General features: G+C 32.0%; 3 protein-coding genes across 3 annotated transcripts; all 3 read right to left on the reverse strand.

Annotated features, from left to right (window-relative positions):
* Nucleotides 1-730: 730 nt before the first annotated feature.
* LOC114742641 (uncharacterized) lies at nucleotides 731-2804 on the reverse strand. Its single transcript, XM_028930860.1, has one exon. The coding sequence runs from the start codon at nucleotides 2559-2561 to the stop codon at nucleotides 1197-1199; it is 1365 nt and encodes a 454-aa protein (XP_028786693.1). The 5' UTR covers nucleotides 2562-2804; the 3' UTR covers nucleotides 731-1196.
* Nucleotides 2805-12338: 9534 nt separating this feature from the next.
* LOC114742639 (transcriptional regulator TAC1-like) lies at nucleotides 12339-12859 on the reverse strand. Its single transcript, XM_028930859.1, has 2 exons — nucleotides 12544-12859; nucleotides 12339-12463 (listed from the first exon to the last, which is right to left on the reverse strand). The coding sequence occupies exons 1-2, from the start codon at nucleotides 12857-12859 to the stop codon at nucleotides 12339-12341; spliced, it is 441 nt and encodes a 146-aa protein (XP_028786692.1).
* Nucleotides 12860-19799: 6940 nt separating this feature from the next.
* Nucleotides 19800-20540, reverse strand: LOC114742637 (transcriptional regulator SUPERMAN-like). Its single transcript, XM_028930856.1, has one exon. It carries the CDS (start codon nucleotides 20538-20540, stop codon nucleotides 19800-19802), a length of 741 nt encoding a protein of 246 aa, XP_028786689.1.
* Between the last annotated feature and the right edge of the window lie 3267 nt (nucleotides 20541-23807).

Here is a 23807-nt window from a genome sequence, read left to right on the forward strand (position 1 = left end):
AACCAAAGGTATATTCACTTTTTTTTAAATATAAATTGTATATCCATTAATCACAAAAAAGCAAAATCAAGGTTACGAGTAGAAAAGGGGATCTTCTTTCATCATCATCCATATCTCATCAAGAAAGATGGGATATGATCAAAGATACAATAATTCTCTTGCATCCTATGTGATAACTTGGCAAGGTGATTAGTCGCAAAATTATTGTCTCTTTGAGTGTAATAGACAATCACCTGCCAATCTTTACACAAAAGTAATCTAACTTCAGGTCTCTAAAAAGATGTGCAGCATCACAGCCCCTATGCAAATACTCCTTCCGTTCCTTATTATAAGAGACATTTGATGTTTATGGCATGTTCCTATATATAAGAGACACTTAAAAGTTGTCTCTACTTTTCTGTGTTGATTTCCTATTTTACCCATATTTATTGTCTCCAACTCACACTCTCTCTCCTTCCCACTTCTCTTTCTTTTAATAATTTACCATTGTTCTCTCTCATGTTCTCTCTCCTTATTAATGAGGGCATTTTTGAAAAACAAATTATACTTTTTACACATTAATTGTTTTTAACTAATTTTAATTGCTTTTTTTATTAACGTAATTCGGTTATTTGTCTCTTATAATAAGGAATGGAGGGAGTAATTAATAACATCAATACAATTAGAGTAGACAAAAACATTCTTATAGTTCCTATATCAGCATAGATTAAGACCCTTGCAGTTAAAATCACATGTCCTCCTATCGTTTTTATCTCTAGGCACACCTCCACATCCACTCTTTCCTCCTTCAATAACAGAGCCGTCCACTTCTAGTCTTATTGCATTATCTGGAATGAGAACCCTCACTTCTTCCTCTATTTGGGCAGCATTGTACAAGTTGCTTCTTCTCAGAAGCTCTTGGTCTGCAACTACTCTGAAGCGGCTGATGGGTAAGCTTGTTTCTACTCCAAAAAGGTAGTACTCACTTTCACTTTCAATCAATCCAAGCACACTACATTTTTTTTTCTCATTTTGAAGAAACTTTTGTATCCATTACTCTCTACCAGGAAACCGTATGCCAGCTTTGTGCCAACATTTCAAATCTTATCAACTAAGATGCTACAAAAAGAATCAATTTGGATTGAGGGGAAAAATAATTAATTTTGGAAGTAATATAATCTCAAGGGAAAAAAGACCCTAATTTTAATCCATTGAGGTCACCTCTGACGACGTCGTTTTTCATACTTAAATATACAACTCAATCCCACCAACACCTCCACGATGGCCGCCTCCGCCTTATCCAAATCTGAGTAATGCAAAGTCTGCAACAACAGCGTCGTCGGCTTCCCGTCGTACCTCTGCTTCTCCATACTCCTCTCCGCCTGCCACCTTGTCGTATCACGCGCCACCGGCGTCAGCCACTCCATTATCTCCTCCACCGCCTCCCGCCATCCCTCCGCCGGGGACCGTCCGTCCCCTCCCTCCTCCCACTCCTCCCCCTTCAACCACTGTCCCCTCATCTTCTTCCTCACCTTCTCCTTTAGTCTCTCCGGCAGCATTTCGTACAGCGCCTCACGCTCGCTCTCTCCTATACTCCCTGGCGAGTGTAGGCAACGCTCCGCGAACATAATCACGCTCGCGTATCTGAACGATAGCCCCGCCCCTCCAACCGTCGACGGCGACGCCATCTTCAATACTCTGTTGCTTTTCGCGATTTCGTCATCTTCATCGGGGACGAATCGAATCGGTCCCGATTTGTTTGTCTTCGAGATGGGACCCGACTTGGAAACACGATTGGTCAGGCAGCAATTGGTTTGGTATAATTCTCGGTGTTCAAGGAGGCAATAGCAGTCGCCGAAATTTTGGTCATTCGTTGGAAGACCCGAAATGTAGGGTTCGAAAACGGAACAAATTCGGGCATAGATGATGAAGACGATCCGAACCATGAGTCTTACAGCCTTGTCGAATGTTTGATTCCATAGCGACAGCTCCTTGTAACGCCTCACCTGCTTTCTCTGAAATGCAATTTGATCGCACAAAGTTTGTATGTTCACTTGATGTCTGTAACCAAAGTTTTTACAACCCAATGCTTTCCAGTGTTGCACTTTCTTCTCCGAAGCTTCCATATCGGCGAGACACACCATTGCGTCGTGAAGTTTCGCGGTGGCCAAGACCAACTTCTCCATCTTCTCAACGCTCTTCAGTACACTTCGGCTGCCGAATTGGAGCTTTCTAGTGTTGATCATTCCGGCTTTTAGATCGGCGTAGACAAGATGGAACTGGTTGAGTCCAGGATCAGAGCATTTCCGGCCCAACTGTGAGACAGTGGCTGCGGCGACGTCGAGCTCCTCGAGGCGTTCGGCGCAGGCCAGGTTGAGGAGGAAGCATTCTTGCTTGGAGTTCAAGTAGACGACCCCTTTAGAGTTGATAGTGTGGTTGCAGAGTTTTGAAACCTCAGCATCGGTAAGGGAGTTATAGAGTGAGACGAGGCGGCGCATGGTGTTGGCCGTATCAAAAGCAAGTATCTCAAGGGTGGCCGCCGGTGGCCTGTGGTGGAAGAAATAGTAGCGCTCAACCACCATGATTGTAACTTCAACTGACACTAACCACTTCTAAGGATCTACTGGCATATATAAATGAGATCTTTCCCAAGAGAAGTAGCTACCTAACAAGTGACAAGCTTTTTTAATTAACTTTGTAGTTGTGTTTGCTTTGTGAGAGCATATGGAAGAGAGGGTTCTAGGGTTTATATATGAAGGGTGGTGGAGAGTAGAGAGTTACATATATATATGGCATATGAATGGATGGGAAGCTGAAGATTCCAGGGGAAAGAACGCGTCTGGACAGGGGAGATTCAAAGGGATATCAACTATTATGAAAAGATAGATTAAACAATTATGAAAAGATAGAAACCAACAATGTAGACAGTGGGTGTGTATAGGAATAATACCATAGAATTTCTTTGTCCTTATATTATATCCGTTTGCTCCAACCTTTGACCATCTGTGCTTTCGGTTTTCTCTTTTCACAGGGACTTCGTAGGAGCGGGCCAGGAAAGGCGGAGGAAAGTGTGGGCGCTGTATTTTTTTCTAATTTGTCGGAGAGCAGCAGCATATATCATAATCATAAATATATAATTAAACTGCACCCTCATTAATCCTAGTTATCTCTGCAAAAACCCAAAAAAAGAACAAAAAGAAAAATTAATTTACTGGAATGTACGTAGGTCGTCACGTTTTTAAAAAATTAGAGCTCAACCGTATTTCGGGAATGATATGTGTTTAACATCAAATATTTTTTCATGTGGCTTTAATGATGCAAATTGATTTTCATTGCTAAGAGATAATCCAAATTAATTTTAAAAATATTATATAAGCGACAACAATATACTGTAAAAGCATAATTAACATGACATAAATTATCCTGTATGAGATATATGCACGACAATTGTTATCTTTATTCTATTTTCAGTCCTAATAACTTCTCCTTCTTTTAATATGTCAAAATGTCAAATTTTTTGACATAGTCAAAAAAAATTCTTGGAAAAAAAAAAGTCAAAAATTTTTTTGGCCACGAGTCAAAATATCAATTATAGTTTCAAGAGACGATCGACATTGGACACGCTTTCTTGTGAAAATGGAGATAATTGTAAACATAGAAAATTATTTCCATTTATTCAATGTAGAATATCAATTAGTCAAGGGATGAGGAGGAAGATTATCTGTGTCGGAATTTTTTTTTTTAAATTTCCTCCTTCAAACACATGTGATGTTTTGAACATTAATTTATTTATTTTTCTGAGCGTCATGTATTGGATCAAAATATCTGGAGGGAAAAGAAATCTCAAAACAACTTAGTTAATTAATTAGTACTAGTAATTTAAGAACAAAATATGTTAACGGTAAATCTTAGCGAAACAAATCAGTGTTAATTTATAATTTATAATGATGAGTCACGAGTTTGTACGGGAAGATGAACACTGATCTAATTCTAACGTATGATTGAGTCAAACAAGAAACAAAGAGGGGCCCATCTGCTTTTGTTGGTTCTACTTGGGGACTCGGGTTCAATGTCGCAGGTCGAAGCAACACGTACCCACGATCAGACCGTTTTCACACTGATTCAGTTGGTGCAGAGTGTGAACGCAAGAAATTAAGAAAATGTCTTGTAGCAATGATTTCTAGTGGGACCTTGACTTTAGGCCCCTTACTTGTGAGCATATGAAATTCATCTATTTTACATATCACGCGATTTAGATAAAAATATTTCTTTTCTCTATTTTTTAGTCATACTACCAATTTTTTTACAATCTACCATTTTATCTTTCATAGATTATTGTGTAAATTATTATTTTTTCTGAAGAATATCTATATTACTCATAAGTGCAAATTAATGAAAGTTATAAAAATCTTAAGACAGTAATAAAATTTAAATTTTTTCTTAATTCTAGTAGAATATACTTAAACTGATTTATAAATAGAATCAAATTAATACCACATGATTATGCTGCAATAGAAATTTTATATTTTATATTAATATTAAAACACACATATCAAGGATATATCATTTGTAATTTTTTACATTAAAATCATGACAGATACAAATATTCAACTTCAGAATTCACATACAACTTTTTTTTTCCAACGCTCAATAATTTTTCTATTTTGAAATTTCTTTTTCACTAATTTTTTCTATGCTAATAATTTTTTTTGCATTCTCGTTTTAAAATTTTCTTTTGGTTTATATCAAGATGACAATCACTTTAAAACTTTGATTTTTATTTTAAAATGACAAACGCGTGGTTTCCTATAGTTGAGAAAGTGTGATGCGGATCCAGAAATACTATCGTTCTTAGGCATTGACGTTGTGACACCTTAGCGTCTTGGACTGAGTCAAGAGACGTTTTCATGATTGAAAGTCACGCTTGGACTCATTACCACTTTACCCGCAATGCATCTATATCTATACATTCTTTTTTTTTTATGTTTAAGAATTCATTTGATTTTTATTTTAATTTAAATATAATATTTTAATTCTTTTTATTTATTATATTTATTATTTTTTTAAAATAATCATTATAATAATAATAGTTCTAAGTGACACATTTGATTAGTAATGATACTTTAGGAAAGACAATACATATTTATTATAAATAACTAACTTAAATAATTTTTTTAATATATTCAAATTAGTCAACTAACTCTTATATTTAGGATAAGAGGTAGTAATACTCTTTGTAATTCCTAATATAAAAGCTAGATATAATATATTAATTTGTAGATATTAAAAAAACTAATTAAATTAATTATTTGATAACATATATATTAGTCTTTCTAAAATATCTTATTTAATTATTTGCATTGGAACTACTATTTTATGAAAACTTTGTTAATATGTGCAATCAATATGCATAGCTTGAGGAAAAAATTATATATATTAACTTGAGAGACTTTAGAACTAAAAGAACTAGTATTTAATTTCTAACATATTTGAGCAAAGTAGCTTCGCTGGTTGTTAGTTAAATTTTAACGTGCCAATATCATTGACTCTTAGTTTGGATGGGAAGAAAATTAGACAGAAAATAATACTAAGAGTTTAAAAAAAAAAAAAAACTGTCAAAGTTTTCCTTTGTAGCATTATCTTCTTATTTTTCTCCTATTTTTCCTACGTCCAAAAAGCCTGATCAGTTACACACACACAACCTCATTGGGGCCGAATTTAATTAAATTTTTTTTTTCAAAAGGAACCAAACCAATTTAATTCTTGCTTCATATGCAAGGAAACAGAGATCAGTCAAGTACGTTCCGAGGAACAAAACAAAGTTTAGGTGAATAAATATTTCACGAAGACTTGACCTTGAAGATGATCCTTTCTTGATTGATTGATCAATTAGGAATTAACTTAACCAGGAAGGTGGTGATAGAAAATCAAGTTATAAAAAAATCATGAAAAAGTTGGTGGAAAATGATGGGGCCGCAAGGTTTATTATTATAATATTAAAGACGGAATTATTATTAAAGAGTCTGAAACAAGTTCATTAACAGAACGCGCTTCGCCTTGGATTCTTAATGGGGCAATTAATTAAAAATTTTTTAAAAAAGAGACTAGATAAGGACATGAAGACCCCCAAAGAAAGAACGATGATGGGGGCTGCTGAATTAGTATTGTTTATATATTAAATTAATCATCCAGTTGGCATTATAGTATCACAAATCCAAAATCAACATGACTATGATTATACTCCTCTGGTTCTAAATATAAGACCCATTTTGTAATATACATTACATTAGAAAATAGGTTTTATATTTAGAATTGGAGAGAGTATATATTATTTCAATTCAATTTGTCCTTAACATATACAAGTGAAGGCTTACAACTAGATAAATGTCTAGCACAAAGCGTTGCATGCACATCAAAATCCAATTGAATAAATAACGTCCCTCTCTGTGTCTTCGCTTCTCATTCTTAGAATTCTCCTTGATCTTATCAAATTATTTATATTCTTATATATTCCGGTCCTTAATATAAGAGCTTATTTGATTTTTATTTTGGTCTTAAAAATAAGATCTCAATTCACTTTATCTCTTATATTTATCTATTTTTTCTAAGATAGTCATTATAATAAGAATAGTCTAACCAATACACTTGATTAGTAATGATACTTTAGGAAAGACAACACTTATTTATTACAAATAACCAACTTAACTAATTTTTTTAATTTACTCAAATTAGTCAACTAGCTCTTATATTAAAGACCAGAGGTAGTATTAACTTTATCACAACATTTAAGAAAGAGATATGGATGAAAGTACATTTAATAATATTACAATTTGAATGGTTCAGATTTTATATGTTATAAAATTATGAATAAACTATTAATTCTTTTAATAAATAAATAAAGAAAATTAAACTACCAAATTTGAGCCATTGTAATTTAAAACAATAATAAAAAATATTTTATAAAATTATTTTATATAATATAAAATCTAAACTGTTCAAATTGTAATTTTAACAACTGAGATGAGAAGCGAAGGGAAATGAAAAGAAAAGAAAACAAAGAGACCTCTTCTTAAAAAGAGATATACAAAGAGAATCATGGCTTCATCTTCATGTGTTTGATATGCAGTAGTTAAGCTACGACTTCAAAAATTTTAATATTTATTTTATTCAAAATTATACTCTATTTGATTCTAAATATAAAAACTAATTGAAAGATTTGATTTAATATTGAATGTAAGATATTAATTCACTCTGTCTCCTAAATTTATAATATTTTTTTTAATCTATCCCTGTTAATTACATATATTTAAGAGGATTTCTATCAATGACTGTACTGATTAATATTTATAAATTAGTTATCTAACCTCTCTCTCTATACATAAGACGTGAGAGAGTAAAATATTTTGACTATTTTGTGGTCTCTTGTTTTAAAACATTTTCATTTTTAGGTATTTAAAATTAAGCAATATTTTATTTATAAATATTTAGATGCCACTTCACTTAAAACCAGCATCCTTGTAGCGCCCGTGATTTTGAAAACCCAGTTTCAATTGATTTGGTCACTTTGACCCCTTTTCTTTTGTACCGCGTTCTACCAAACTTTCAATATAAATTTTTCTACTTACCAAATATATTTTTAACCAAAAAAATCTTATTTTTCGCTGTAGCTACCCCCCCCCCCAAAAAAAAAACTAAACACAATTAACAGTGGAATCCTTTTCCACTAATTTTTGTGTCGGAAACGATGTGTTTTATGCTTCATAAATAAATATTACACTTATTTTCTGGCTTGGTCGATTTATGTTGTAATAATTTTGGTTAAAGTATATATGTTTGATGCTTTAAATTTGTATTAAGTTTCAATTTACTTTATTGAATTTATAAAATATATTTTTAGCCTATCATTTTAATACTGTTAGTCTTATTTAACAGAAAATATTAACTCAGCATATTTAAGTGGTAATTATGTAATTCAATGTATGTTGACAAAACATGGCATGTATTAAACTAATATTTAATTACATAATTACCATTATATTTCTCTATATAAGTCACTTGTACCTCATGTTTGCATATTAAGGAATGTATTAAACTAATAAAATTTATCAATAAAAGTTGATTCAGTTAATAAGGATTCGGCTTATAACCTACCAAGTCGTGAGTTTAACTTTCACTATCAATATGAGAATCTTGTTAGTTGTAAGTGAGCAATATGTAAATACATCTGAAAGTAATCTTTGAGCCTAAAGACATGTCCTAGCTTTAATAAACCTCCAAACTCAATTAAACAATTCTATAAAAAAAGTGATAAAATTTTTCACATTTGCTCCAATAAATAAAAGATGTTGAAAAAAATATATATTGTAATTTATCTATTTTTTTAATTGTGTTGATCAATATAGAAATAATCTTTTTCCTATAAGGGACTTACATATAGGAATAGTGTCATATCATTTAAATATGTTGATATATCATTCGCCGTTAAATAAAGCTAACGATATTAAAATAGAAGACTAAAATATATTTTGTAAATTTGAACCACCAAACTAAAATTTGATGTAAATTTAGAGGACAAAAATGCATACTTCGACCAATAAATTTTGAGTTAAGTGATGTTCGAATCAATTACAATTGAGAAGCATCGAAACATAAAAAAAATCTAGTGGCTGTATATGCTTCAATAATTAAATCTGTAAATAATTAATGAACAAGGCAAATCATATGGGTCATATCACCAAGATTCTGAAACATTTAAAATTAGTCTCGATGTCTTGCACCACACACAGCTCGTGAAAAAAGGCTTAAGTATTTTTGTGATATAAATCAAATCAATCTTTAATGGTGTTTACATTTGGGATCATGACAAACTACAGGATGAGAACACAAGATTTAAAATTAATTAAAACGGGGCACAGACATGACTAGAATGATTTTTGGGAGGGAGGGGTCATTTATCACCGAGTCAGCAGAACTTTATTTGTAGTCTGGTGGTCTTAACTGAACCCTATCAAAATTCAAGCACTTTGTTAAATTCTTGGATTGAATGTGTCATTTTCGCGTTTGGACTTTTTAGCCCCTTTCAACGTAGCGTCCTTAACTCGAACTCATTCTTCCTTCAAACTCTACTTCCCTCTGCTTTCTGCTTTTCACACGTTGATTTTACGTGTGGCTGAGGGCATAATAGAGAAAGAATTGGGGACACACTCTTCTAATTGTCTAAAACCACATGGGCCTACACTTCACATAGTGTTAATAAGAATAGGAAAAATTAATGTGCATTTTCATATATAAGCAATATAATACTCCTCCAGTTCTTAATATAAGACTCAATTGTTAAGTTGGTTTTGATCCTAAATATAAGACTCATTTATCATATTTATCAATTTTCTCTAAATTACCCTTATGGATACTCCCTCAACCATAATCAAGTAGAAGAGCGAAAGAAGGTATTAAAAAAGATGATTATAATGTTTTAGGAAAAATGTATCACATTTTTTATAATTAATTAACTTACCTAATTTCCTTAATCTAATCAAATTAGTTAAATAGGTCTTATATTAAAGACCGGAGGAGTAATTATTAAAAAGTTCCACAATATACAATGACAAAACTCTCGTGCCAGAAATAATCAATAACAGGTCAATACTATTCACTTATTATGAGATCATACAAAACTACAGCGCTGGTGTATCCTTTTTTGTATAAAATTTGAAATTAATTATATTGTCGATAATTATGAGTTTCACGTTTTTCTTAATAAATTTTATACTATGTGTAGAAAAGCATGTGTGTGTATTTGTTAATGTAATACTCCTCCGGTCCTTAATATAGGACCCAATTCTTGAGTTGGTTTTGGTCCTAAATATAAGAGTCCTTTCTCATATTTATCAATTTTCTCTAAATTACCCCTATGAATACTCCCTCAACCATAATCAAGTAAAAGAGGAAGAGGGGGTATTAAGAAAGATGATTATGGTGTTTTAGGAAAAATGTGTCACTTTTTTTATAATTAACTAACTTACCTAACTTCTTTAATCTAATCAAATTAGTTAAATGGGTCTTATATTAAGGACCGGAGGAGTATATTATTATTTATCAATCTTTATAATTATGGCACATAATTCTTTAGCGCAATCTCGTGCTCCATCTTTCTCATTTTCTCATGTTTCATGATGAAGACCCAATCCCCAGCAAAGCCCCAACTGAAGCAACTATATTTCTTTGGCCATAAACCTTTTCAAAACAATTTTTCTCTATATACGCCAAACCCTGCTCCATCTAAAAAATAGGTAGGTTTTAAAAGCATATTTGCTGTGTGAAAAAAAAAATGAAATGCTGAGATGATTTTTGTTTGATATATATATATATATATATATATATATATAAATTAATAGAGGATGAGGAGGAAACAAAGATTTTCCTTTGGAGCCCCAGGGGAAGGCAAATTGTTGAGTTGGATGGGAAATCAAACTGTCTTTATACTTCATACCTAGTAAGGTAATCTCTCATCAGTGACCAAATAATTCTTTCACACAAACAGCTAGGGTCTTAGTGTTGGCAAATTACAACTCTGCGCGCATATAGGAACTGAGTTTGGTGAGGACCATTTCAACGAAGGAGAGCACAAAAGTCAGTACAATCAGAGCTCTGCCCAACGCAAGTTGCCATGTGTGAACTCCACCCTCATCTATCATTCTATGAGTTACGGTTTTTAATAGAAGAGCTCGATAATATTCAATTATAATAAATATGTATGATCTTTTTTAAAATATATTTGTTAATTACATGAGTTGGAATTCTTTAATGGAAATTACTTGGGAGCAGAATAGATAAATATAAGAGACAAAATGAATTGAGATATTATATTTAAAAGCAAATTAAATACATAATTAGCTCTTATATTAAGGATCAAAGGCAGCATTTGGTTTCTACTGATCAAAGTGCTAATTATTATTTACCCCAATATTCCATTCTATCGCATTCAGTCCAGCTTGCATGACACCAAATTCTTCAAATCCTAAAAATGGATTCAATTCAAATAATAATTCATAATTTGTTTTTAATTCTCCGAATTAACGCGCTCAAAGCAATTGGACCGAACACACTCTCTCTCTATAGGTCCTTTTCAATTTTCATTTTGAAAAAATAAAGCTTAATTAGTAAATTAATTACTAGTAAACAAGAGTTCACACCCCTGTCATAGCAATGTAGCTTGCTCAATCATGCGCCCTGTTGGCTTGAAACATCCAACATTAGTATTATTAGATCTAACTCTCCCAGAAATATTTCTTGCATTCATACATACATAAATACATATACATATATATATTCGTATTTAAAATTTTGTCTTTATTTTAAGCAATCAATGCGCCTTCTACAATAACTAACGCAGGTTGATCTAATTAAATATTTCTTTCCACAACAAATCTCCATTCTATATCTATTTCTATTCACCAAATATCCTCCTTTATGTTTATGGCCACATAACACCTAAATCAAAATTCTAGTTATAAATATACTTCTTCTGATTATTATTTCCGAAGTTATATTAAAGTCATATACTCTCCCCCTCGTAGTGCAAGATGTGGCTGTAAGAACAATTGACAGTGAAAATATATATGATTTTTTTTTTTCATTTCCTTTTAAGAATTGTGTCACTTTAATGCTTTAGGAAATATGGTTAATATTGTCTCTGTGGTAGACTATCTTACAGCTAAATTAATTAACTCTTCAACTTCAAATAAATTTGAAAAGTGAGAGTATTTTGGAACAAAAGTATTCAGCTTCAAATAAACTGAGAGGAGAAAGAAACAATAACGTCTACTTACATTACGAAATATAGGAATTATAATTTGCTCATGTAATGTCTGCTATAAGTCGTATATTCTGCCATAATATACGGAGCAGAAAGCTTCAGATGATGGATACATACCAAAACAATAACTTCATATATATATATTTATATTTATACTTACATCTTTGATAGTAATTAAAGTCCAAAAATGTTTCCGAAACATAAACAAATAACGATCACATGTCTTCAACTGCATAGCCATAAGAAAGGAACATACAAAATTTAACAATTCTTATCTGTGCCATTATGGAACTAACAGCACTCTTATAATTATGACCCAATCCTATGTGAAAGGTGGGAAGAAGAGGTATAGGTATGAAAAAAACCAATAACCTCTTCAAGAATTCAAACTGGAATCCCCACCAACACACACATAACATCTAAGAAGCGCCAATATGACTCAACAACGTAACGAATTATACTTGTATATGTATATAGATAACGCAAAGTTTCAGGTACTTACTATAAATAATATATATGACTTCGTCCATGAAGCATCAGGCTCTTAAAAAAATTCTCTGGTGTTCAAAGTTGAGGCCTCATGCGGTTGATGACCTAACCGAAGCTCAAGATCTAGTTCACTGTTCTCCTCGTTATTCCCAGCAAAAAAGGGATTATTAGGAAGTGTTTCTGCAGAAGTAGAAGCATCAATACTATTAATTACCTGTGAATTTGTGATTATTGCTAGTGTCGTAATTTTATATCCTCACCAGAATCCCACTGAAACAAAACCTTCTCTTCTGAATTAGAAGGCTTGTAAGGAGGAGGAGGAGGAGGCTGATCATCATCAGAAGTACAAGTACTAGGGTTCTTGATTGAGATGTCCAGAGAAAGCAAGTTTTCTTCAGATGATTGTTTGAGCTTTGCTCTATCTCTTCTGTGGATGTTCATGTGACCTCCTAGGGCTTGAGCATTTGAGAATCCTCTCTTGCAGAAGGCACAAGTATAAGATCTGGCTCCAGATTCTTCCGGGCTCCATCTTACCTGCTCAGATAACTTCTTTGTACTTTGACGGTTAAATTCCATCTTTTTTCTTTCCTAACAATAGCAGAAGTAGCTAGCAAGAGGAACTGAGGCAAAATGAGAAAACAATTGATTTTTTTTTTTTTCCCAAAAGACAAAACTCGGGTCAATCAGGTTTATCTGTTTTGATGATGAGGATGATATATATAAATGAGAGATTAGAAACAATGGTAAAGGCCTACGTACGGCCGCTTGTACGAGTCTTGAAGTGTAGAAACCTTGTATTAAGTAGTAAGAATATTTTTAAAAAATTAATGGGAAAATTTCACTGTAGGACCGCACAAGACAATTAATCTTAAAAAGCCCCCAAAACTTTCTGAAACCTCATTGCAGGACCAAGGGGCCAATCTGATATTAATTCCACAAATGAAATGACGCCACTACCCTTAGCATCAGGTGAACCAGTCCACATGTGAACGGACTGATTCCACGTGTGAATATATGTATTTCTTCTGCAAATTGGCTAGTTCCCCATGCAAATGCGATCTCCCGCACTTGTTCCCTCACGGACACATGCTTTAGGTGAACCAGTTCACATGTGAACGGACTGATTCCACGTGTGAATATATGTATTTATTCTGCAAATTGGCTAGTTCTCCTTGCAAATGCGCTCTCCCGCACTTGTTCCCTCACGGACGCATGCATCAGGTGAACTAGTCTACATGTGAACGGACTGATTCCACGTGTGAATATATGTATTTATTCTGTAAATTGGCTAGTTCCCCTTGCAAATGCGCTCTCCCGCACTTGTTCCCTCATGGACACATGCTTCAGCTGAACCAGTCCACATGTGAACGGACTGATTCCACATGTGAATATATGTATTTATTCTGCAAATTGGCTAGTTCCCCTTGCAAATGCGCTCTCCCGCACTTGTTCCCTCAAGGAAATAAGTTTCTACTAGGGGCAGTGGCGTCATTTCGTTTGTGGAATTAATATCAGATTGGCCCCTTGGTCCTGCAGTGAGATTTCAGAAAGTTTTGGGGGCTCTTTGAGATTAATTGTCTTCTGCGGTCCTACAGTGAAATTTTCCCAAAATTAATTTCAAATAATTTCATTCGAACTTATCCATTCCATTTAAGATTGACCTAAATCATTCTCTTAATTGATTAGATTAATTGGGGATAAAAACTTCGAAAGCCATATTGGATCAATTTGGTAGGAAAGTAACTTGATAAAGTAATAGTTTTGCATTTGGTTTGTGTTCATTCAGTCATGCTACAAGACATCTTGCTTTAGACTGCCTAGAAAAGTACAATAAGAGTAAATAAGAATTTTTATGTTGTGATGCTTTAGGCTCGGTGAAAAGCTAAATAATATTTTCCATTAGGGGTTAAAAGTTAACTTGAAGAGTTAAAAACTCATGAATTAATTATTGATCCACCACCCCACCTCCTAATGATACCTTTTATACTTTCAAGAACGTATTCTATATATTGCATTGTTAATACTCATGTCCTTGAGAACTTGTAGCTGTCAATTGAAATATTAATTTACTTTTTATTTGTTATTTGACTGCAATATCAAATGTCACAAATATAAGAGTATTTTAATCAAAATGATTATATCTTTTGGAACTATTCTGGTAGAAAGAATGGAAAAAGGATAAATGTTTTTTTTCCCTTAAAAAAGAACTAATCTTTTTTCTCTGCCTTTTAGTCGCAGAAACTCGCTAGCTAGTTGGCTGTAGCTGGATAATTAATTACTGTATGTATACTCCCTCTTATCCTTGATATAAAATATTTTTAACTCCGTTACCCAAATTAAGAAATTAGTTAAAAGCAAATTTTATCATTAAAAATATAAAATATTACAACTACTTTCTAAAATTAATATCCCCAAATTAAAATAAAAATCTATCTTAATTTCGTTCAATCTTTTCTTATCTCTCTTTACAATATAATTAATAAAAACATTTATAAAAAAATGAATTGAATATTATTAACCTTTTGCAATTTGTGTTTTATATTGAGGTCCTAAAGGAGCATAACCTTAAAGGCTTTCACTCACAACGTTATTTTTGGATATAATGAAAAGAATTATTTTTAGTTAGAATCTTACAATACTCGAATTAATATTTAACAATATGGAGTATTATATGATTATTAAAACAAAAAGGCGGTGAGCTGATACTTTTGGCAGCCAGAAAATTAAACGACAAAAAAATTAATGGATGTGATCAGCCAATTTTGAAAAAAAAATATTGACGTTGGAAATTTTTGGACTCCTGCCACACTGAAGAGATCACTGCCATTAATTTTTATCTATAAAATTACAAAACTTACTATTGTACCTATGCGAAGCTTCTTTTTTAATTATTAATGGAATTGCTTTTACAGGAAAATCATGCCAAATGGATACACTTTGGGTTAATCAATCTGTTTAATTAAAATTTTTTAGTCATGTAATAATCAATATAAAAGAAATTGTAATAATAAAAGCCGCGCAATTTATAAACTTTGAACAACCTATCTCATTTCTAAAATTCTATGTGATATATAGAGTTTTTCTGGGGGCCAATACCAAATTGGAAAAAAAAAAAACACTTAATGTGGAGCTCAAGTGATGGGATAAACTTATTATCGCACTCACGTATGCACCATTTTCACTGATGTGGGATTAAATGCCATTTCGTTTAAGATTTTTTAAAAATTAATTTTAATTAAGCCAAATATGAGCAGGTTATTGAGAAAACCTTAAGCACAAGGGATGTGTTGGGAAATTTCTTTTTTTGATGAGATGTTTAGCTTAAGTTTCTTCCAACGACTGTCTTGTATTTAACCTAACAAAAATTCGTTTTTTTTTTTTAATCTTAAACAAAGTAGCCCTAAACCCAACCTTATGGTAGGCCTAAAGGCAATGCCTCCACAAAACTTTATGCTATCTATGAGAAAACATTTGGCCCAGCACCACCCAAGAAACTTTGGGCCCATTTTATATCTTGTTTATAGTGTGAATTTCTATAGTATTAAATATATATTGATAATTTGATATATTGATTATTACATATGATATATTCGAAGAACTAATAAATATATGTTATATAGTTGTATTCTCTTATAACATTAACTGATTTTTTTTTTAAACAGATAACCGAGCAACATTAACCGTACATATTGTTTTTTCAATAATGAAGTCTTTGAGTTATTTTGTCCGTTAATATAGATTAAGATTTTGCCCGTATAATTTTGAAGGTATAATTTCTACGCTCAATCAACAATCAAATGTAAAATTTGAGCCGAAAATCAGTAGGCTAAATTTTTTCCGAGTGTTTATTTATTTAAACACAAGATATTTGGAAAATGTTGAAGTCGAAATTTTTAAACTATATATGTTAAGTTGAAATTTATAAAGGCAAAAATGATATCGCATTTGGTGAATGGTAATATAGGAGGAAGATAAATAACGTAACGATAAAGTGGATTTATATGAGAAATAATATTTTAAAACGGAGCTTCATGATATCTTCTTCTATTATAGGTGTTTACTTACATTTCTTTGTCCCCCAATTATATTATGTGTATATATTACATAATAATGTTTTTATTTATTAATCAATAAGTATTCTTCATTAAATGACTATATTAATAATGTCTATATTCGTAAAACTTGATCATATATATAGAAAATTTCGTTTTGCAAAATAATTCCAAAGTATATGTACGGGAAAATGTGTCCGCAGGGACATCGTTGCAAAAGATGATATCTCATGGTTGGGACTGGGGAGACCTAAGAAAATATTTTTGCACACAAAACATTTTCTCTTAACAAATGAAGAGAACATGTGTTAAGAAGTTAATACGACTGATTTATCTCACTAGATAAATTAATGAGATGAATGTCAAGTTTAAGTTGATCCTTTGGGAAAAACAATCTATATAATTAATATGAAAAATTGAAGATAGCGTACGTTCAAATAAACGATATAATAGACTATGTATATGGATCGAGACACACACACACGTAAAATTTTACCCCTAACCTAACCTTTTCTTATAGGAAATAAAAGAGACACACCCACCACATTGAAGTTAGAGCCCAAAACTTCTTTTGGTACCCAAAAAAAAGAAAGAAAAGAACGCATAACCTCTCATTTAAGGGAGGTTACAGGCTCTTGATATGTATCGATATATATATTTCAATCCTTAATATAAGAATTTAGTTGAGAATTTGATTTGGTTTTAAATATAAGATATCAATATATTTTGTCTACTATATTTGTAATCTAATCTTCAAAGTATTCTTATTAATTATATAGACTAAAAGTTTCTATCTAATGGTAGTCCTGATTAAAAAGGGGGCACTTTTAGAAAATTAATTCACATTTATGATAAATTACTAACTTAACTAATTTTTTTTATCTGTTCAAAATAATTAAGTAGTTTTTATATTAAAGACAGGAGCTAATACCTAGCCGTTGAGCATGAGATAATTTTCTTGTTGGAGGTTTTTGGCCGTAAGTTTCTTTTAAAGAAGCTGATATAGGATTTGCATATGCATCAAAACAGGAGCATGCATCCCTAGGAACTGTACTCAAACAATTATTTAACATATAACTGCTCATCATATCAAGAAAAAGAGAATCCGAGAGATCAACGTATCAGATTATTCTCCAGTTATTTGTGTCTGCACACACACACACACACACACACACATATAAACACGCGCACAAACACACATATATATAGAGAGAGAGACTATTTGGTATATGTCAAAAGAGTTGAGTGATCTCGTGAATGAGGAACTTGTTCCCATGCAAATATGCTCTTAGTTGTCAAGGCTGTGTGTGTGCGTGTGTGTGTAGAGAGAGAGAGAGTATAATCACACACCCCAACATATGCTCTGCAATTTCCCTTTCAAAACGTTGTTAAGTATTCTGTAATAATCAATTCCATTTTTGAAATTACCAGAATGCTGCTCACTGTTCAGCAATACTTCCCATGCAGGCCCGTGAGAATCATAATATGATCCCATACCTTCCTCTTACTCACTCTCTTGTAGGGAAAATTATAGAAGTTCATCAATGCATAACCACAAAATTTGATCCTACGCAAGAACTAAGTAATTAAATAAATATGTAACATATCACTATTATAGAAAATTAAATTTATTAACTTTAACTCATAATAAATCATCTCGAAGTATAATTAAGTTTGAGTAATATATAAATTTATATTTTAAATAAAAAACTTTTTAGGATGTTTTGAACTTGAATACTTCATATTTCTGTTATAAAAGAGATCTGTGTCTATATAGATATAATTTAAAAGACATATCGTTCGGGTATAAATATAATTTATCCTATCGTACATAACTCCTTCCCAGTTCAAGTAGAGAAACGACAGTTTCTTCCATGTGCAGTTTCTGCCAACTTTTGAATCCTAATTTTTATTGGTTTCAATTTTGTTATTTATCTTTCTAAATGTCAGACATCAATGTTCTCATTAGACCCAACTCTATGAAAAATTGCTAATTAATGGAACTATCTGATGTGTTTAGACAACAAATATAGCTGGTGCATATATAATTACTTAAAACCAATAAAATTAAGACTATAACGAATTAAATTAAAGTTCATGTAAAGTAGATTAAAGACTAGAGTAGTAGGATAGTGAAGCTGGCCTTTTTTATTTTCAATAATTTTAGGGTTGTCATCGAGTGGCTTGCTGTACGAATCTCTAGAAGAACAAATTAATCAAAATTGTTTAATTAGGGCGTACGAATCTTGAGGGCATAATATTCTCTTATGATTATAATCTCTGGTATCATAGTTACTTTTTCAATAATTGATTGCAGGGCAGGTGTGGCAAATTTTGGAGGCATTTGGCAGAGAGGAGATAAGAGGAAGATTAAAAATAAAGTGGAGAGAGAGAAAGCAAGCATGTGGATTTATGTGGAAGGGATTTTACTAGCTAGCTAAGCAACAGATCTGGTGGGTGATATATAATAAAAACAAAAGAAAAGTGGATCAATGTTGGGACGTATCTGACTTTATATGGCTTTTGAAAAGCTCAATATCAGTATGTTTTATGGGTCAGTTTACCTGTCTCTGATAGAATGTCAGTGAGCTTCTGAATCAAAAAGAGCTCACAATATTCCAAGCAGTTTTTAAAAGACTCACTTTCTTTAACCCTTAAACCCCAAATCATTAACCCAATCTCATCAATAGTTAAAAAGTTAAACTAAACAAACATTAAAACCCATCTCAGCCATGCAGTATGCTCAAGACATGTGGTTTTAAAGTTCAGTCTTTAATAACTGTTGCCCATATAGATAAGATTTGCACAAGAAACGTTTGTGCTCAAGAAGATATTGGAAAGGCATATTTAATGATAAAGGTAAAAAATGTCGATGTAATGTATGCACCCTCTAAAACTTAGCTTTGAGCTTCAAACTAATTAAAAGCAATTCAAGAAAAGCCTCTTTAATGATGAAACTGAGATCATACTCGTATATCTAAGATTACTGAGGAAAACGGTAGGAGGAAAGGGAAGCAACTTAGATTTGAACATAACTCAAAATTCTTACTGTCAATACATGCACTAAATTTTATGGAAGAGGTTAGAATGTCTGTTTTGTTAATAGTAGTCAGAAGTTAAAACCTTTTTGGAGGCGTTGAGACATGCCATAATATATCATGAGGAACTCATTTTGACATAATCCTACTAAGGATTGAAGCTGGACTCATCAATTTCAGCAATCCATTCCTTATATTCGTTATAATAATCAAAACAATGCTTTTTTCTGTCTAGGAAGACGAAGTTTACAATCTTTGTCTATAATTGTGATATAATAAATCATCAGACGCTGCAACTTCAGTACCAGTTTCAGGAGATCCCATGGTCAAACATGAAGGAAGTCTTCGTTTGATGTATAAAATTAAGAAGAAGAAGAGAAAGAAGAAAAGAAACAAAATTGAATACATGATTGTAAGAGGTATATACTATACCTTGGGAGGACTGTGACCAAGCCTTAGCTCCAGATCTAGTTCTTCACTGGAACTAGGACTAATAAACTCGAACATCTGAGACTTGATATGATCGTGCCGATTAACAACTGGAATTGATTTTGAGGAGAATGGAATTGATGATGAATCATCTGTTATTCTTCTCCTCTTGCAGCTCATAATATCAGCTTCTTCCTTATTACAATCAGTGCCTACTATCTCGGACATCTTCTCATCCCCAGATCCAATAAGATCGACCTTTCGAGAATATAATTTTCGTTCAGCAAAGTTTGACCATGAAATACAAGAATCATATGGTGGGGCGGAATTCTCTTGAATCAAAGATGGAGGGGCTAATTTAGCCTCGGGATGATGATCAGAATTAGGGTTAGCGTTGGAATAAGCCAAAGAAGTAGATGTGAGAGAATTTTGATATTCAAGACTGGTTTCATCTTGTTTTTGTGGACTTGGGGGTTGCTTTAGCCTAGCTCTATCTCTTCTGTGAACATTCATGTGGCCTCCTAGAGCTTGGGCTGACCTGAACTCTCTGCTGCAAAAGCTGCAAGAGTATGATCTTGGAGGCCAAATACACCCACCAAGACGCTCATCTTCTGCGAAAGCTTGTTCTTCCCATGAATCGCCATAGGTGAAGTTGTGACTCGGTGAAGCAAGAGCATTATAAGAGCTCAAAGATGAGTGCTTTCTCTTGGTCCAAACCCAACATTGACCTTGTTCCATGGCAGCTCAAACTTAGCTGCAGGTAAAACTAGATTGATGTGAGATGAGTTTGAGCAAAGGACTCTATAAGGCTGGGAATTTGGAAGCCTCCATATCAAGTATGTTTTGGAGGGAATTTCGCTGGGTGGGTTTGGGGAATCATTTTAATTTGTGAGGAGGGTGAAGGCAGTCGGTGTTTGGTACTGTACCTTGCATTTTCCCCCCTCTCTTTTTCGGGTTGAAGAATATATGGAACTGATCATGTTAATTAAAAACCCATTTCAAATCTCTTACAATTACAAAAGTAATTTCATATAAGTTATTCAGAGAAAGATTAAAAGGCCAAAAAACAAAGATATGAATGAAAATTCGAGAGGTTAATTTTACTAGATCAGTTACATTTTTTTTTGAATTCTCCAACACACATTATTTGGAGTGAGATGTGCATGAATCCTAATACAAGTACATTCTTTTATCATGTTCTGCCCAAATATAAGAATCTAATAATCTAATAGACACTTTTAGAATTGGGGTCAGTGTAGGTACATGCGTACAGAAGAGACAGATGGCACACCAAATTAAAAGATTATTCATCAGGGAATCGCCTTAGAAAATATTGTCTATAATCGACGTGCACTTCAAATATAACTCCACTTGTTGACTCCTAGCTAGCTATCTCAGTGTTATATACAGTAGTAGGGGGGAATTATTATCAAGTTATAAGAAAATTTCACCAGAATATAATAACAACTTTCATAAAACTTAAAGGCACGTACCTTTCTTCGTAAATCCTCTAAATGTAATAATAACTAATATATTTATATTTTTAAAAAATAATTAATATTTTTAAGGTCACAGTTTCTACAATACGCATAGCTAATCAAATTAATTAATTCCCTGCATTTCTTGCGGGTAGATAGTGTCATGATGGATTATAAAATTAACTACTAATGTGCGTCCTAAAAGTGTCTTAACCTACTAAGATGTAAGGTGGCCGCAGAGGACTCAAACTTAGTGAAGAAAGATGACTTAAATATGAATATATATTACAAAGAGGTGTCAATTATTTAGTTATAAATGTTCAGAGAACACTAATTGGCAGTTGGGGGTCCTCTTGCTATTTTCATTCAGAAAATTATATTATTATACGACCTAATAATAATAATAATATTGTTCGTTTCTGTACAGATAAGCAATTATGTGACTAAATCTCATATGTTCAATAATCCCATGACAATTGAGTATTTCTCAATAATTAAGCCTTACACGACAGCCAGTTTCTACGTTAATCACTAGTTAAATACCACAGCAAGCACATAAATTAATCTCTTTGAGACTTCGACATTTCATATTACCTAATACCTACCAGCATACATCATACTAATCGTTTTCTTCTTTTATTTTGAGTTTTTTTTTCAAAAATATTATAAAAAGAGAGGTGCCTTAGTGGATTAATATTATTATTTTCTAAAGCTGACAAATTTATAAAGGCGTGTGATTGACGAATTTGCACTGGGTTTAATTAATTGTTTGATTTTTATTATTGTTATGTATACTCAGATCCTCTGGTTTCTCCGAACAAGGACAAAAGTAAAACTTTTTTTATAGCCACGTATAAATTAAAATAATTTCACATCATGTTAGAAGTCATCGTTTTATTATTTTTTCAGATAATAAGTCTAATCTCTTCTGCGGTAATATTGAGAGTAAATAATAGATTTTTTTCAATCAGGTTGCTATACATACAAGAGTTGAAATTTGATCTCCAAAGTCCAAATCATCTGTTTAAGTGACAAAAATCTCTATCACTCACCAACTTGAGTTGGTATTTTTAAGCATTATTTAGATGAACTATTATAACGGTATACATGCATGAAAATCTAGTATGTGTGTGCATGTGTGTATTTAAAAGTTGTAAAGTACAACTAGTGAGAGATGAATGATGTAAAAGAAAATAATAAGAAGGAAGAAATTAACCCATAAAAAAAATGAAGGAAGAATTTAAAGAGAGCAAGTGAGTGATCGAATGAGATTTTTCTTTTTCACTTGATTTGACCATATATGTAGTTGCATTTAAACTTTGATTTTTATTTTTATTTTAAAAATTATACTGAACAGATAATTGTTAGTTTGAATATAAATTCGTTATTTATTAAGTAATAATATTAAATTTAATAAAATATCCATATTTAGTTTTTGTTTATATACTGAAAAACCATTAATTATGAAGAATTTCATGCTTGGAAAGCGGTTCTCATCACGCAAGTTGATAATGTAATTGAATTATTTGCAACTTGACAAATACACAAACATTATGATCATTTGAAAGCAGAAACATTCCATCCCCAGAATTTGACAAAACAGAAAAGACAGATACCTGCTTCTTTTATATTATAATTTCTTGATACGATTAGTTTATAATGAAGATGCATGTTGTTCTCTCTATTTATTTATAAACTTAACAATAATTATTATCTTATTCCATCTCTCTATACGCTGCAAAATTGTCTTCTTTCTCTCTACTTGCATATGTTCTTTATATCTCCTGCATTAAGGCGCTCGATCCGTTTTGTTTTAATGTAAAATATACAATACATCCAGAGAGAGAAAGTAGACAGCAAATAATAGAGAATTACAGAGAACAGAAAATAATTGATGAGAGATATATGAATAATAGAAAGATATTGACATGACACTAGATCACCCAAAAATGGTAAGCTGTGTTTTTAGGGGAAAAATTAAGAAAACTAAAGTTCAAAAATCTTAAAAAACATATTAGTTTTTGAAATTAAAATTTTATCATACATTAAAATTAATTAATTATTGAAGTATAATTATTTTTGCAAATTTATAGTTACCATAATTTTGTTAAAAGTTTGCAATAACTTCTTTTTTTTTTTTTGCCAATTGCAATAACTTCTTATATGTAAAAGGTTTGTGTAAAATCTAACAATAATGTCAATATTTATGGCCAGCAAATAATTTCACCCTTATTAATTTTTCAATCAGTGTTTAAAATATAATTCTTCTTCACAAATGAATGGTAAGATTCGGACTTATCTTATGGTTATTAAATAATAATCATGTCAACATATGAGGCAGCATTAAATTAAAGATACAATTTAAATATGGTCTCAAATATTAAACATGTTGATATGTAAAGTAATATGAGATAAGTTATTGGCCAAAAAAATTCAAGAGACAATTCATTTTGAAATATATATAATTAATGACGATGATTAATTTTATTTGCGTGTTGCTTGAGGATGCTCACATGCATATATATTA

Source organism: Neltuma alba, unplaced genomic scaffold (genome assembly GCF_004799145.2).
Source record: "Neltuma alba isolate B1F8T4 unplaced genomic scaffold, ASM479914v2 tig00003839_pilon, whole genome shotgun sequence".
In the NCBI taxonomy this organism is placed as follows: Eukaryota; Viridiplantae; Streptophyta; class Magnoliopsida; order Fabales; family Fabaceae; genus Neltuma; species Neltuma alba.

Excerpts from the sequence above, each read along its gene's own strand:
- LOC114742637 (XM_028930856.1), bottom strand. The coding sequence starts at position 20,540 with ATGGAACAAGGTCAATGTTGGGTTTGGACCAAGAGAAAGCACTCATCT.
- LOC114742641 (XM_028930860.1), bottom strand. The coding sequence starts at position 2,561 with ATGGTGGTTGAGCGCTACTATTTCTTCCACCACAGGCCACCGGCGGCC.
- LOC114742639 (XM_028930859.1), bottom strand. The coding sequence starts at position 12,859 with ATGGAATTTAACCGTCAAAGTACAAAGAAGTTATCTGAGCAGGTAAGA. Across the intron at positions 12,464-12,543 it reads TTTGTTTCAGTGGGATTCTG|AAACACTTCCTAATAATCCC; the intron begins GTGAGGATATAA and ends CTACTTCTGCAG.